The 15,845-nt window shown below is 43.2% G+C and overlaps 1 protein-coding gene across 11 annotated transcripts in view; it reads right to left on the bottom strand.

The window, feature by feature from the left end:
• Positions 1-134: 134 nt before the first annotated feature.
• The window catches only part of TXLNG (taxilin gamma), a 55,171-nt gene continuing 39,460 nt past the window's right edge, over positions 135-15,845 (bottom strand). For 3 of the 11 annotated variants that reach the window (XM_035289271.3, XM_054251256.2, XM_002762662.6), the window contains 6 exons: positions 15,347-15,541; positions 11,500-11,619; positions 9,857-9,931; positions 6,579-6,671; positions 4,381-4,476; positions 135-3,176 (listed from right to left, as the gene is read on the bottom strand). In XM_035289271.3, coding sequence (XP_035145162.2) covers positions 2,850-3,176; positions 4,381-4,476; positions 6,579-6,671; positions 9,857-9,931; positions 11,500-11,619; positions 15,347-15,541 — 906 coding nt within the window. In that variant the 3' untranslated portion in view covers positions 135-2,849. Of the gene's footprint in view, positions 3,177-4,380; positions 4,477-4,588; positions 4,664-6,578; positions 6,672-9,856; positions 9,932-11,499; positions 11,620-15,346; positions 15,542-15,845 lie in introns of all 11 variants that reach the window. The other 8 variants (XM_078362231.1, XM_008989016.5, XR_013531373.1 and 5 more) reach the window with 7 other exon arrangements.

Here is a 15,845-nt window from a genome sequence, read left to right as displayed (position 1 = left end):
TTGGTAGGGGTGTGTCGGGGGAGGGGGAGGTGTATCCACTTTTTGAGTAGAAATGGCTGAAATGGGTAAAATGGTACCTTTGGACTCAGATACAGTTAAGACCACACGGATAGTAAAAGAATACACAGAAGCTGTTAAGTTTATCATACATATTTACTTAATCTATACAGAATCAAGTAGATAAAATCAGATTCACATTAGTGAAAAATCTCTACAAAATGTCTTTGAAAAGCAAAACAAGACTGCCTCTTAACAATTCGTATCCTCATGAAAGACGTGGGCTGTAAAAATAAAGCAGTGTGTTTAGCACAAACTAGAAGATATCTGCATCATTTTTTTCACAGTTATTTCCATCTACAGTCTGAAAGAGGTAGATTTTTCTGCAACACCTGAGAATTGTGATAACCAGGTGTAATAAAGGCAGTTGCATACATAACTGAAAAATACTGGTCTCAAGACCCAGAAATGTACTCCTAACAAGTCTGAGGATGAAATGGTCCATATTACCCAAGACCCAAGTTTTCGCTACACCTTGGAGTCTACTGCCACTATAAATAATACACATCACGATTCCATGATGGTGCAACAAATGCAATTTAAGTGAATTCAACATTTAAACCTTTTCTGGGCCAGCCTATGTAGCATTACAGTGTTCTAGAATATGGTAGATACAGGGTGTGCTACAAAGCCACAACACTGGGCTGGTGAGGTGATCACTGTAGGAAGACGTCCTTCTCAGAGGGTCCCATTTGTATTTTATTCACAGGGTAATGGGAGGAAGGGTTCTGAAAGGACAGTAAATGCATCCCAGACAGAATCCATATCCTTCAACACTATAATAGCATCTAGCTAAAAATACGTAGTAAGCTGAAAGCAGTAGGCCGCCAAGTACTGTGAATCACATTGCTTTAAAGCCCTTGAAAGTATGCAACAGGTCCAAGATTTACAATCTTCCACACAGGACAAGCACCACAAAGAAACGTGGTGGGCTACACAAATGGCTTAATAAAATGTTAAGAGCTGTACATCCAGCAGAGTTCTTGTGAAATGTGATCATTAGTACTAATTTTAAGGTGGATTATATTTCTGATCTATACCTGCATTTCCCCCCCCAGGGAAATGAGTCCAGTATTTCTTTAGTAGCAGAAGGGGGTGTACTCAAAGGAGGCTGTTGGAGGGTATCATTTTTGCTTCTGACTCATTTTGACAGTAATTAGATAATATACTTTGCATTTCTTTTCCTCCACTGTCTGGCTCCTTGAATTAACATGACTGATGGTGAAGGCTTAGATATGATTCTCCACTCTAGGTGGTTTCCTATCTGTTGGACAATTTTCAATTCTTTCAACCTAGTTTAGACCATGATTGTGACAGGACTTTACAAATAAAACTTGTAACAAAGAGAAAACCTTTTTAACTGGACAAAACAGTTTATTCAGTCCAGTAAGCAATTTAACAAGTGTCAGTCTGATAGTTTTGCTCAGTGGAATGTGCTAACATCAGTTCTAGTAGAACCTTTTATTTCATAAAGCATTTCAATGCAAATAATACCAGGGACAAAGTCAAAACTTTCATCAGTGCAGCCTGATTAATCATTTGCATAACTGAGCCACATTCAACATCAAAACAATTAATTCAAAAGTTATGTGCTTAATTTCAAATTTCCCCCCATTCCAAGTGCAGAGACCTTGATAATACTGTGGGGTTCTGTTTTTGTGTTTTTTTGTTAAAAAAAGAGATGGTAACTAAGAAGGGGGTTAGAAACAGACTGAATGCATAAGTAATAGATCCTGACTACTCTGACACTCTGCCAAGTCTTCCCAAAGTAAAAATGTTGGTGCCAGTAAATGAAATCAATTTCAGTTGCTACTGATCCAAAATGAAAATTCCCTTTTGAAAAACCTGGAGTACTTTGCTGGTGGAACTTTTGTAATAACTTTCAAGTAGCCAGAAAGTATTGGAGGAACTTATGCCTGGTGAAAGTACACATGAACTAACCATCATTGTCTTTGACAAGGGACTTAACAGTGACAGCAAACATGAACACCAGTTTTCAAAGAATAAGTGAGGCCTTCTATGGGAAGTGGAGAATATGTACTCAAGTCCCAAATCAGAATCAAACACAAACCGCCATCCTCTACAGGAGCCCCTCGTGGTCCAAATTCCACACCTGAAACCAAAGCAGGATGACTGTTCAGTCATATAAACACTAAGCTTGTTTGTCTAGTGATATGCCTGTATGTACTACTTTGTCCACAAGTGGTATCTTTATATACATATTCTGCCTAAACTTAGTATTCTAAGCATGTGGCCATCTCAATTTGTCCCGAGGTATATTATCAAAAAACTAATTTCAATCAAATACCTTGTTTCTGACCCAACACTAGAGTTTTTTTACTTGGCATTTAAATGGGTTATTAGACAAAACTAATCATCTTGGTATTTTCTTTTTTTGAATAATATTAATGGGGGGGAGCTAAGACGTTTAAATTAGTATTGTTTTCACATCAAGGAACCATCGCGAGAACAAAGTTCCCTTGTAATGGGCCTGTCAGTGAAATTTTCATTAGGATGATTATGTGCAAGGAGCAGGGAAAGAAAGGACAAGGCAGTGAACACATGCATTCCAGTGGAGGGGGAATGAGGCCGGTGTGCAACACAGCCGAGGAAAGTGTAGATTATTCAAAATTGCTAAGCAGCCTCCTGTACCACGTAAGTCCAGTAGTTCTAAGAAAATACAGATATGGTAGAAAAAGTAAGAAAAATTTCACCACAAAACCAATAGTTAACTACTAACAGAGAAAGTTATACACAAAATAGATCTCTCAATACAGTGATCACACCTCATCTTAGTCAACTGACTCGATGGCCGGGGCAGAGCCTGTGGACAGGGGCTTTTGCACGGTGCTTCTCTGGCTCTTGGGCTCAGCCTCCAGGTGTGCTCCCAGGCCTCTTTTCGAGGAAGTGTTCAGCTCCTTGTGAGAATCCAGCGCAGCGAAGGGCTGCGTCACAGGTGTTGCTAAATCCCTGTCAGCCGCTTTGACGGACACCTGCTCTTTCAGGACTTCCACCTTCTCATTGAGCTCATTCCTTTCTGTTTGAAGAGCCCTGCACAGCTTCTCTAACCGTTCCAGTTTTATTTGAAGGGCCTTGTACTCTTTATCACGGACTGTTTTCTGTAAGAAAAAAGAGGATTTCTGTAACCTTGTTAAATATCAATCAGGTACAAAAAAATCAAGCCAGCTGAGTCATACTGGATACTTTTCACCTATGAAACGTTCCATCTCTTCAGCCTCCTACCATTCTAGCTAGCTAGCATGACTGCACTCATAAGTATACCGAATGAGATTCAGCATCATGATATTGTTTTAGGGTGACAAAATTAAATTCCTTTTGTCACACTTTTTTTTTTTTTGAGACAGTGTCACTCTGTTGCCAGGCTGGAGTCCATGATCTTGGTCCACCACAACCTCTGACTGCCTGGTTCAAGCGATTCTCCTGAGTAGCTGGGATTACAGGCACGTGCCACCACACCCAGCTAATTTTTGTATTTTTAGTAGAGACAGGTTTCATCATGCTGGCCAGGCTGGTCTTGAACTCCTGACCTCATGATCCACCCACCTCGGCCTCCTCAAGTGCTGGGATTACAGGCATGAGCCACTACGCCTGGCCAAAGATAAACTTTTTAAGACATTTCCTATTGAACTATTAAAGAAATTCAAGACATCACAAAGACTAGCAGACATAAAGGCCTAAATAAAAACAGAATATGGCTCGTGTCTACTTAGATTTCTCCTCTACCGATTTTTAGATGAAAGATTCTTGTGTATACACGTGCCCCAGCATTTTAGTTCTTTCCTGAAATGTTACATAAAACAGGCAAAAAGTACTATGCTTTTTTGAGAGCCTAATAAGTCAAGCTAGAAAGGCCCTACGTGCTGCATCAGCATCACCTGCATGCTTGTTAGAAAGGCAGTTATCTGCCTCCACCCCCACAGAACTAGTGACTCAGAGCCACTGGGTGGAGCCCAGCAATCCTGGTCTTAACAAGCGGGAGTCTGATGCAAGCTCTTTCAGAAATCATTGCTGTAGAAGAAAGCAAAATCTGAATGTTTTGGGCTATCTCCGACACAAACCTGGGCTGATTACCTGCGTGGTAGGAAGCTTAGGCCCTCACTCAGGACCCTGTCCCGAACTTAACTGCCAGGAAAGAAGTCACAGATTCTACCCAGCAACGCATCCCCACCCCCGCCCCAGCGCAGGCTGGAGTCCTCAGCTATGGCAGTAGTGTTACAGCACCCGTCCTGGCCCCGCTAGGTACCTGAACTTGAGGAGTCCCCATGACTAACACTACACCTTAGTCGCAGGAAAGCATCTCACCTCTTCAGCCATTTGCAGAAGTGCTTTATTATTATTTTCCCATTTGGTACGCCATATTATTGTTTCTTTTTCCAGTTTTTTAATTTTCTTTGTCATCTGTGAACACAAGTGCACATTGAAATTCTAAGTTCTCTTCCTTATCTCTACTCCCTGTCCCACCACACATTTCCGTGCCCCTCCCCTCCCCCCATCCCTGCACCTGCCTCACCCGCTGACAGCTGTGTGTGTCTTTATAGAAGTAGCTGTGCCTGCCTGTCGGTAGCAGAGCTTATCTCAGAAGCTCCTAGGGTGGAACCAAAGAAGGGGGTTTGTATTATGAGAAAAACAAATTTAATCTCCTCAATTTCAGAGGCAGCAGCACATGGAGGAAGCTGTCAGCCACCACACTCTGAACTCAGTTAAGGCTGAAGTGCAGTTTCCATCCCAGCTCTGGGTAGCGAGAGACAAGCCCTCCTTCTCCCTCGGTTGTATGAAAAAATGCCCATGACTGACTTTTCTGTCCATTAAACGAATTCCTCAGATTCTTGGGAGGACAGACATCTTCGGCCCCACAAGACATTAAGAGTTGACACTCTACCACAACCTCCAAGAACACATCAGTTTCAGAACTCAAGGCAGCATGATTCAGGTAAGACTCCAGTGACCAAGACGATGAAAGTAGTTACCTCCTCAGCTTTGGTCATCCTCACAATTCAGAGGCTCGTTTACTTACGATTTTGCTAAAGATAAAGTGGTTCCCCAAATCAGGGACGTGTTAGACCTATGCTACCAGAACACACTTTTCAGAAACTCAGGATGCATTTATCCATGGCTGTAGCCAGCGACATTTTCAATACGCCTTCATCCGCTATTGACTGCACACCAGCTCTGATCCAGGTTAGGGCACTGAGCCAGGTGGTGTGAAGGGAAACAAGGATAAGACAGAGCCAGTGCCCTGTGCCTTGGGTAATTACCCACAAAACTGTAACACAAGGCAAACTGGGACAAAGGCCGTGGGAAGAGCTGGTGGAAGACCTAAGGTGACAGCTGACCCATGGCGATCTCTGCAGCCATGGACAAAGGAATGTGTTCCCGTCCCAGAGGACCAGAAGGATGGCAGATCTGGGAGTCAGGAACTCTGTTCCACCCCAACGTGAGTCTGTGCTGGCCAGCTATCACCTGCACTGTGCCTAACAGCGCCCCCTGGATTGCAGCCTCAACGGAAAGGCCTGTCAGGCGGAACGAATCTGCTGCTCATGGAATTCTCCAGATTACCAGCTCTAAAAATACCTGGAGGTGGTAATTTGAGCACCATTCAGCCACATGGTAACTGAGTACATGTTAATGTGCCAAGCACTGTCTGAAATACTCTATTTCATGAAGGGCAGGTCTTTTTGTTACCATTTTTAACAGCGAAGGAACAGAAAGGTTGAACAACTAATCCACAGTCACACATTCTGTGATGTTAACTGGGACATGAACCCAGAGCACAACACACTCTCCGCCACTACATAAGATCCAATAATAGCCATGACTAACATCTACTGAATGCTAACGAAATGCCAAGCACTACTGTACTTCTCCCAACCCAACACTGTTTTTAAATCCTCCATTTTTAAGGGAATACGGCTGGGTGGCTGGGTATGTCCAGAGTTACATATTTTGGCCTTAGCTTGATCTCAAGGTTGTCTCTTTCCTTAACATAGGCAGGAAAATGCAACAAAAGCCGAAGAATTGGTTTGGTTAAGGGAGAAAGAATTCAGTGGGAGTAAAGATAAGAAAAACAGAGAAGCAAAAAAGGCAGAAACACTCGATACATCAACCAACCAAAGTACGTGGTTATTCTCCTGGGCTTGGACGTCTTTCAATAGTTTAATCTCCAAGGACACAGAGCTTTATGCGAGGGCTGAGGATGATCCTCTAAAGTGGTTAAAACAAACAAAAAACAGCAACAAACCAAAAAACCACCCCTTTATTTCTAATAGTTGTGCTTAATAGAGGACTTCACTGTAATAAAGGTAGAATTCTAAGAGCATAGAAAACATGAGCTACTTGGGATAAACTGAGGGCAAAATGACCCAAAATGCCACTGGAGGATCACAAAAGAGAAAATGAAGATCGTATCATAACAATGGAAACGCAGCAAAGTAGTAATCACGCTTAAAAGAGCTTATACAAATTCCATTTGATAGAATCGTCTACCAAAAATATGCAAATACCTTTTCCATTTCCTGTCTGAAGGTTGTAAACAGTTCATTGCTTTTTGCCATGGTAGTCTGGAATTCTTCAAACTTATCCATATAAAGAGAAAGCTACAGGAAAAAAAGTATGAAACATTCTAAATTCCACACAAACAATTCCAGTTCCCAAACCTTCGAAAGAACATAGTATGGTTACTTATTACAAGAAATACGAACAAAAGCACATCCAATCCTTGGACACCAGACATAGATGGCTAAAGTTCTGACAAACCAGAAAAATGCACTAAAACTGAGGACTTTCTGTTGACTTTCCTATTAGATCTCCACCCATGATCATAACAGCCTGAAGGGTGCTCGGCACGGCCCATGCTTGCCCAGCTACCCCTCTCCTGCCACGTGAACACTGTCCTTGGGAAAAGCCCATTCTCTGAGAACAGCACCTGAGAGTTTAGTTTCATAGCCATGGCATCTCTTTTCCTTAACATAGGGAGGAAAATGCAACCGAAGCCAAAGAATTGTTAGGTTGGGGAAGAAGAACGCAGTGAGAGTAAAATTAAAGGAGAACATAAAGAGGTAGCTCTCTTAACAGTCCTGCCTCGAGGAATTTTTATTTATCATGTAACCAACAAGGAAGCAGAATATAAAATGCAGTCACCGTCTTTTCCCCCTTAGAAAGGAGTCCTAAGTATGAGGGGAAGGGCACAGTGAGGGTCAGGATACTTAGGGGAAGCTTCACGAGAGAGGCCTGAACTGGGCCTCAAGGGTGAGCTGAATGGGTTCACCTGAGACCAGAAGGGAACCCTTCAGAGACCATCTAACATAATGACATTATTTTCAGGATGGGAACAGAGAGAGACCCAAAGGAATAAAGTATTTTGAGCAAGATCACACAATATGTACAAGAAAAGCACAGAAGAATAAAGGATCTTCAGAGGTCAAGAAAGAATAAGCAGTGCTGGAAGCAGACTATTCCCCAGGAGCACCTAGTGCACAGGATGCGGGGCAGGGTGGAATATGATGGAGCCCACCTACCACAGCCAGCAGGGGGACGGGCCGACCAGGGAGCACTTTAGCAGCAAGCACTGCAATATGGGGGAGGCAGAAGCCAACTGAAAGTTAGTCATCTCACAGTGACCTCAAGCTTATCAGGCTAGACAAGGTCCCTGTGAGATGGCCAACCCACGCCTGCACAAGGGCCTGGCCTGGGATGAAGACGAAGCAGGAAGAGAAATGCAGGGTGACCTAGAGAACACACAGGATTTGTTAGCAGACACTGAAGGGGCCTCTAACATGACAGGCCTGGAGCTGGGGACAAGAGCAGTGCTCACGCAGAGGGAGGAGCAGTATTGGTGTCTGAGGGACATTAGAAGTTACAGCAGTTTTTATGTGGTCCTTCAGGGTCTCACTCTGTTGCAGTGGCACAATCACGACTCACTGCAGCCTCGACCTCCCTTCTAGGCTCAAGCAATCCTCCCATCTCAGCCTCCCGAATAGAGGGGACTACAGGCACACACCACCATGCCTGGCTAATTTTTGTATTTTGTATAGAGATGGGGTTTCACCATGTTGCCCAAGCTGGTCTTGACCTCCTGAGCTCAAGCGACCCACCCGCCTCAGCTGGGATTACAGGCAGGAACCACTGTGCCCAGCAGGCATGATGTACTTTTACTGAAGATGAGACATCCAAGTGAAGGCTGTTCCATGTGCAAGTTCAATGCTGGCCCAGTGGGTGGCCAGTAAGTGGCCGCTATCATCACACTTGGACCTTCGTGGCTAGATTACAAAACAGCAGGTCAAGGCAGCACAAAGACTTTGAGTATCAACAGCAGATGCTGGGAAATGACATGGTGAGGGCAGAGAAGGTGAGACATGCTTGGAAAGGACCGCCACATTTAGGTAGAGGAAAACAAGAAGTGACAGCAAGGAAACAAAATAGTGACTGGATGGATAAGAAGACTCTGAGTAGCTCAGATCACAGACAACAGAAGCTACATTGGTAATAGTACAACAGAACTGGGGCTGGCCTAGGGGCTTGGTCAAAGGGCCCTCTGGCGACTCCCGCGGCAGCATTATCAATGACACCCCCGTTCAGGAGCATCTTCCAACGTCATCTGGAGACTTGACACCTTCTGCACATAAATTCCCATCTCTATTTACACGGACAACTGACTGTATAGGGCTGAAAAGTAAGGGATTCAAATTTCCCAGCAGCTTTCTGGCATGATCTTCAGTTCCAAGGATTCCTCATATCTGACACCTCTTGAAGGTTCACTCTGAGTTAGGCTAGCTTTATAGGACCTCAAATTCACCACATTGTAACATGTTCCCAAAGAAAAACAGTACTCCAAAGAGGTACTCATGAGGATGCTGCCCGTCTCAAGGTATCAGTGTTATTCTACAGCTAATCTAGAGTCTTTACAGAAACTGTATGGCAAACTTTTAAATAATACTTCTTTCAGCCAAATGTAATCTAACTGAAAAAGGATGAATTTATAGGTATAAATGCCTAACTTTACCTATCTGTAAAGCCACGGGAAGTCTTTCCTGTACCTTTTTTTTTTTTTGGCGTAAGGAGATAGCACCTCCTACACTCATTCCACACAAGGCAGCCACTGAGAGAGATCGCAGTAGAACACACTTAGAGGGTCTGAACTGAGTAAGACGGAGGGCCCTGATGAAAACCACCACCACAAGCAATCCTCCCACCTCAGACTCCTGAGTAGCCGGGACCACAGGCACACAGCACCATGCCCAGCTATATGTAGTTTTTACAACAATCTATGTGCTCACAGCACAAAACTAAGGATATCAGAGTTCACTACATGAAATTGCCAAGTTTTTTAGGCCAAGGACATATTCTTGTCTTCTTTTGTAATTTCACGTGGTTCAACTTGATACAAAATAAATAAAATATACAGATGTTATTAGTTTTCCTTTAGTGGGAGGAAATTCAGTGGGAACAGACTGAAGAAGAGAGGAATTATCTAAGCTCTTGGAAAAGGTCACTGAAGACAGGTTGACTAACCATCCCAGGCTGCTGGAGATGGGGCATTTCCCGGGACATCAGACTTTCAGTACTAAAACCAGGAGACTGCTGGGCAAACTGGGATGAGGAAGTTAACCTAAATGAAGTGGAAAATCCCAAGAGGGCCATGAGATTTCTGCGTCAGTTCTGGTCAGCTCTGGCTGGGAAAAAGCAAAAAGCAAAACCATCTTAGAGGAGATTCAAGATATGCGGAATCAAAGGAACCACAGATTTTTCTTCCAAATTGTGCTGTCCCCTGCTGTGAAGTTACCTGCTGTTTTAGTTGTACTTCTTGCTGTTTCATTTGTTCGTATTTGTGCCTCGATTCTGTCGCTTCTTTTAATAACTAGAAAACAGAAACATTCTGGCAAAACGCTAATGGTAATTACAAATAGGACTACAATATCAAATAATCAGAGTTAGGCTCATCCTTCCGCTCTCTGAGCAAGAACCGCAGGTCTACAGATAAAACATTTTGTTCCACAAATTGCCATTTACCTGTAACTTCAATGTGCCCCGCTGGTTAACACTTAGGAAAGGAGGAAAAATCTTTTACTGCTGAAGCAGAAAAAGTACCCTGGGGGGCCTAATATGGTTTCTAAAACTCAGAGTTAAATTGTTGTGTTTTAGATGAAAATAATTACATGTACCGTATTAGCAGAAAACATGGCTGGGAATCTTGACATTATCTGGGTGACTCAGAAAGCCTCGCTACTCCCTGAGGCAAGATGAGGCAGAGTGAAAGGTATGGGGAAAGCAACGCGATCAATCTGAGACCTGGTTTCTAAGCGCTTTTTCAGAAAGTAGAGAGGGAGGTGGGCATTTTCATGTATATATAGTATCTGTGCTTTCAAGAAAATTATAAAGTTGCATAGTAGGCAGTTGTAAAATTCAGTCCCTGAAGTAAACGATCACACATAGTCCAAAGAAGCCTAGAAAAGTCCTACTAAAGCAACCAGAAAGTACACACACATTTGTGTGTGTGTTTGTGTGTGTAAAACTTATACTCCAACTTTGGAAATGATAAGCATTTCAGCTGAACACTGGATACTGTTGTCAGTTCATACGGAAGGATCACATTGTGTGAAAAACATCTTTCTCTAAACCCTAGACACACTCAGTGTGACACGTCCACATGGCGAGGGCCACTCAGGAATTGAGTCTTCACACTGTGCTCATGTCAGAGCCATGGCTCCTTGAGTAACGCTGGATCCAACAGTCCGAATTATCGCAAGCATTTCTCCCTTGTGGATAGGCACACATAGCTGAATCTGCACATGGTAATATACAATGAGATTCCACTGTATTCACAATTACTGACAGGCAACAGAATATGAGCATACACTGGCAACAATGTTGAGTGATTGCCAGAGAGAATTCTGTTAAGATTTTATCAGAAAATTATACCAGAGTAGTAAACAAATGACTTCCCCAGTTTCAAGTTACTTGTTTGAAAACAAAATGTGATCGTGTATAGGAGATCTGTGGCTTGGTAAGCTTGCTGTTACGTTGAATCACCAAATTTAACGTGCTAAATGTAAGCACGACTCTTGAACCTGATGACCATTACCTAAGATGGAAACTAAATATTCTAAGCACAGAAAAACAAGTGCAGGTCTTCCCACTGGTTTGGTCTAATCTCTCCAGTATATTTTCTGTATAAAAAGTTAAATAGAAATAATCAGCCAAATTGCTTTCTAACACACACGCACCACACACTCTCTTCTCGGTGTAGAGCGAAACACCAGCTGGCATGCCCCTAGGCACTGCGTTAAAGGTAGAATAGATAAATGTTTCAAATGGCCTCGGTTATCATGAAATGTTTCAAACAGCCTGGGTTACCATTAAATGTTTCAAGTGGCCTCAATTACAATGTTGGCAATAATGTCTTCGTTTTTAAGAAGTAAAACTTACAAACTCTCTCTCCCTCTGATGTTTTTCATCAGCTTCTTTTATCAGTTGTGTTGTTTGCTGCAGTTTGGCGTCCACGAGCTGTTGTTGCAGTTCCTTATGTTTGAACACCTTATCAATATGCTACGGGAAAAGGAGAGTTTTTTCCATCACTCAACGAAAAAAGGAGCACAGTGGGGAGGGAACATCACAGCAGTTCCAGCACCCTGCTCACTCTGCTTTTCTGCTGCTACCACTGCAGCTGAGAACACCAGCCCTCTCTCTGTCCCTGTGCTTAGAGAAGTAGACACCACCTTGTAAACCGTCCCACACCGGCAGGAACGCGGCCCTCTGACTGCTGCCAGTTGCCCCGCCCTGTCAGACGTGGGCTGTCCCCCTCACCAACTTGGTGCTTCCTATTTCTGCCCCACACTGCAAATAAGGCTCAGAGTGCACCAGGACAAAGAAGGATAAGGAGAGCAAAGTACTAAACCATATGTCATGCATGCACACAGTTCCTTTTTTCCTCTCCATTATATTTTCCCAAATTTCTCAGCTGGAGGCAGCATGGTATGACAGTAGGAATGGCCCAGGTCAAACCCTGGCCAGTGTGTGGTCCTGGGCTAATTCCTCTCCACATTGATGCAGTGCCCTCCTCTGAACAGGGGGATACCTCCACCTACCTTGCAGAGCTGGAACAGTAAATGCAAAGGTGGCACTAGGCAAGGTGCTTGGTGCCTGGCTCACGTTAGACATTTGGTAAAAGCTCATTAGTATTTCCAAACAAAACTGTTAAGTGGTTACTGATGTATAATAAAGTCAACAGAACGATCCCTCCCCAGCTGGAAAAGCAGCGCTCTTCCAGTTACAATACCCTACATGAGAGGGGAAATGCGACTTGGTAAAATAAGGTGGCCTAACTATGTATTCAGGGCACCACAGACAACTGATCTTTGCCTGTGAGTAATCTGATCATTATATTCTGACCAAAGAACATTACATAAGACACACACAATATAATTTAAACAAATCTGATTTTCAAATCTGCAACATCAATTATGAGGTACACAGACTGTCAAAACAACAAAACTGAAAGAATCATTTTAAGACAATTAAGGGCTTTATAGTTGAACCTCTAGGACAAAACAGATGTTTCTTCAATAAAAACATGCAAGAATAAAGGAGGGGAAAACCTGTATTTTAGAGACTGGCGATAAATAAACCCGTGAAATGGATGAACTTTATTTGGATCTTGTTTCAAATAGTTCTCTTTTAAAAAAGAAGCTGATCCAAAAAATGTGAATAGTGACTATAGTAACTAGGTATTTTTATTCAGTAATTGTTATTATTTATTTTGGGACAGTCTCACTCCCATCACCCAGGTACAAGTACAGTGGTGCACTGATGACTCACTGCAGCCTTGACCTCCCAGCCTCAGGTGATCCTCCTGTCTCACCCTCCCGAGTAGCTGGACCTACAAGTGAGCACCACCTCACCGGGCTAGTTTTTGGATATTTTGTAGAGACAGGGTTTCACCATATTACCCAGACTGATCTCAAAACTCCTGGGGTCAAGTAATACTCCTGCAGTTGGCCTATTTGTTAATTTTTTAGGTATGAAACTGGCATTGTGATTATACTTAAATTCTTATTTTTTTGAGCTACACATTCAAATATCTGCCAATGGAATATCTGACATCTTGAATTTGCTTCAAAATAATCTAGGGGAATAGAGATGAAATTATCAGCCAGGTGCAGTGGCTCACATCTATAATCCCAGCACTTTGGGAAGCCAAGACAGGGGGATCACCTGAGCCCAGGAGTTGGAGACCAGCCTGGGCAAGTTAGCAAGAACCTGTCTCTACCAAGGAAAAACAACAGGAATGACGGTTTCATCTGCTGCAGTCAGGTGCTGTGTTATCGATTTTTTGTTAAGCTTGCAATTTTCCTTAATTTTTTTTAAAGTGAAAGGCAGTAAGAAAAATAAGATCTTTAAAAAAAAAAAAGCAGTTTTTGAAGGGCTATATGTAAAACTATAAAGTTAGAGCTGAAAACAGGATACAGTAACACAAAGATGACGTGTCTTTTTAATTTGAATCAACTCTTTGAATCTGTACCTGTAAGGAATGTAACATAAAAGTCCAACATTTTACTACTGTTGAAGGCAGAGATGCACATGCACCATTTAAGAAAACCTAGGCCGGGCGCGGTGGCTCACGCCTATAATCCCAGCACTTTGGGAGGCCGAGCTAGGTGGATCACAAGGTCAAGAGATCGAGACCATCCTGGTCAATAAGGTCTCTACTAAAAACACAAAAATTAGCTGGGCATGGTGGTGCACGCCTGTAGTCCCAGCTACTCGGGAGGCTGAGGCAGGAGAATTGCCTGAACCCAGGAGGTGGAGGTTGTGGTGAGCCAAGATTGTGCCATTCATTGCACTCCAGTCTGGGTAACAACAGCGAAACTCCGTCTCAAAAAAAAAAAAAAGAGAGAGAGAGAGAGAGAGAGAGAAAGAAAACCTAAAGCCTCTAACCCTGTCCATCTCTAAAAGTGAGAAAATAGCCGGGTATGGTGGCTCACGCCTATAATCCCAGCAGTTTGGGAGGCTGAGGCAGGCAGATCACTTGAGGTCAGGAGTTCAAAACCAGCCTGGCCAACATGGTGAAACCCCATCTCTACTAAAAATACAAAAATTAGCGAGGTGTGGTGGCAGGCACCTGTAATTCCAGCTACTCGGGAGGCTGAGACAGGAAAATCACTTGAACCCAGGAGGCGGAGGTGGCAGTGAGCCAAGATTACACTACTACACTCCAGCCTGGGCAACAGAGTGAGACTCCACCTCAGTCAATCAATCAATCAATCAATGTTAGGAAAACTTTAAAAGCCAGGTTAGTTACCTTCTAGCAAGTAGGTACTAACCTGGTTTTTAAGTTCCTCACTTTGTTCAGAGGATACTACCTCTGAACTTCCAGACTAGCTTATAAAATAATTGCCAAAGTCTTCATTGGAGGCCACTGGCCAAGTTCATTAGCCATGGATCTTCCCAGTAAACTTTTCACCCTCAATGGGCTTATGTGTGAGGGGTTAGAAGTAGGTTTTTTCCTCCCAGATAGTATAAAGCCCTCATTTAAAAAAAAAAAATCTGAAACATAGGTGTAGAGGTATAATACATGTATAATACAATGATAGTGGATACTGTACAGATTATCATAGATGTCTGAGGTACCAGGTATTTGGGGACCAAATATTTATTTATTATTAGTCTGGATAAGGGAAAAGAATCTACATGCTAAAACTGAAATCTTCCAGTATTGCATGGAAGACAAGCAGTACTTGACATGTCTCATAGAAATGACCTCCCTTATCCAAACCCAGTGACTCCTGGGCCATCAAGTGATGCTCTCACTTGTGGTGCCTGACGTTTCCTAATAAATAACTGACTTCCACTATGCATGTGCAACATTCTGAAACACCCTGTGATGGTGACTTGACTTTAGGTGTGAATGGTGAAGCTTTTGCTAATCTTTTTGTTTTTTTTTTTTGAGACGGAGTTTCACTTTTGTTACCCAGGCTGGAGTGCAATGGCGCAATCTTGGCTCACCACAACCTCCACCTCCTGGGTTCAAGGAATTCTCCTGCCTCAGCCTCCTGAGTAGCTGGGACTACAGGCGCGCGCCACCATGCCCAGCTAATTTTTTGTATTTTTAGTAGAGACGGGGTTTCACCATGTTGACCAGGATTGTCTCGATCTCTTGACCTCGTGATCCACCCGCCTCGGCCTCCCAAAGTGCTGGGATTATAGGCATGAGCCACTGCGCCCGGCCGCTTTTGCTAATCTTGAGAAGCCATTTAAACAAACCAAATGCCGTTACCTCTTCCCTCAGTGCATACTGTTCGATGAGCTTCTTCAGCTTCTCCCCCAGCTCGATGTTTTCCTGCCGGAGTTTGGCATTGTGGATGTCATGCTGCTCTAGCTGGGCTTGAATTTCATTTAAGGTAATCTGGAAATGTGCTGTTGCCTCTTTACGACGCTCTTCTTCCTCTCGTGCCTGCTGCATGTTTTCCTCCTTATTACCCAAAATAATTTCTGTTAATAATACAGACCTATAGAGAAGATGTTCACAAGAGAAGCTGCTTCGATGTGGGTTCATTTGTTGGTGCCCAGACATGTTGCTTCTGAACTACAATTCCTCTCCCTTATTTATGACCAGAAAACTCTAATAGAAAAACAACCAGTTTTTCCTAAGTAGACAGACAACCAGAGAGATGCAAACTGTCCTGCTCCAACACAAATGTTACGGCTGTCTCCAGTTCACTATACTACAATACAGGTAAGGGGCTCCCCCATGCAGCCAGCTCCCTCCTCGTCAG

The sequence above is a fragment of the Callithrix jacchus genome, chromosome X (genome assembly GCF_049354715.1).
Source record: "Callithrix jacchus isolate 240 chromosome X, calJac240_pri, whole genome shotgun sequence".
Lineage (NCBI taxonomy): Eukaryota > Metazoa > Chordata > Mammalia > Primates > Cebidae > Callithrix > Callithrix jacchus.
This window is presented reverse-complemented; position numbering and strand designations above follow the sequence as displayed.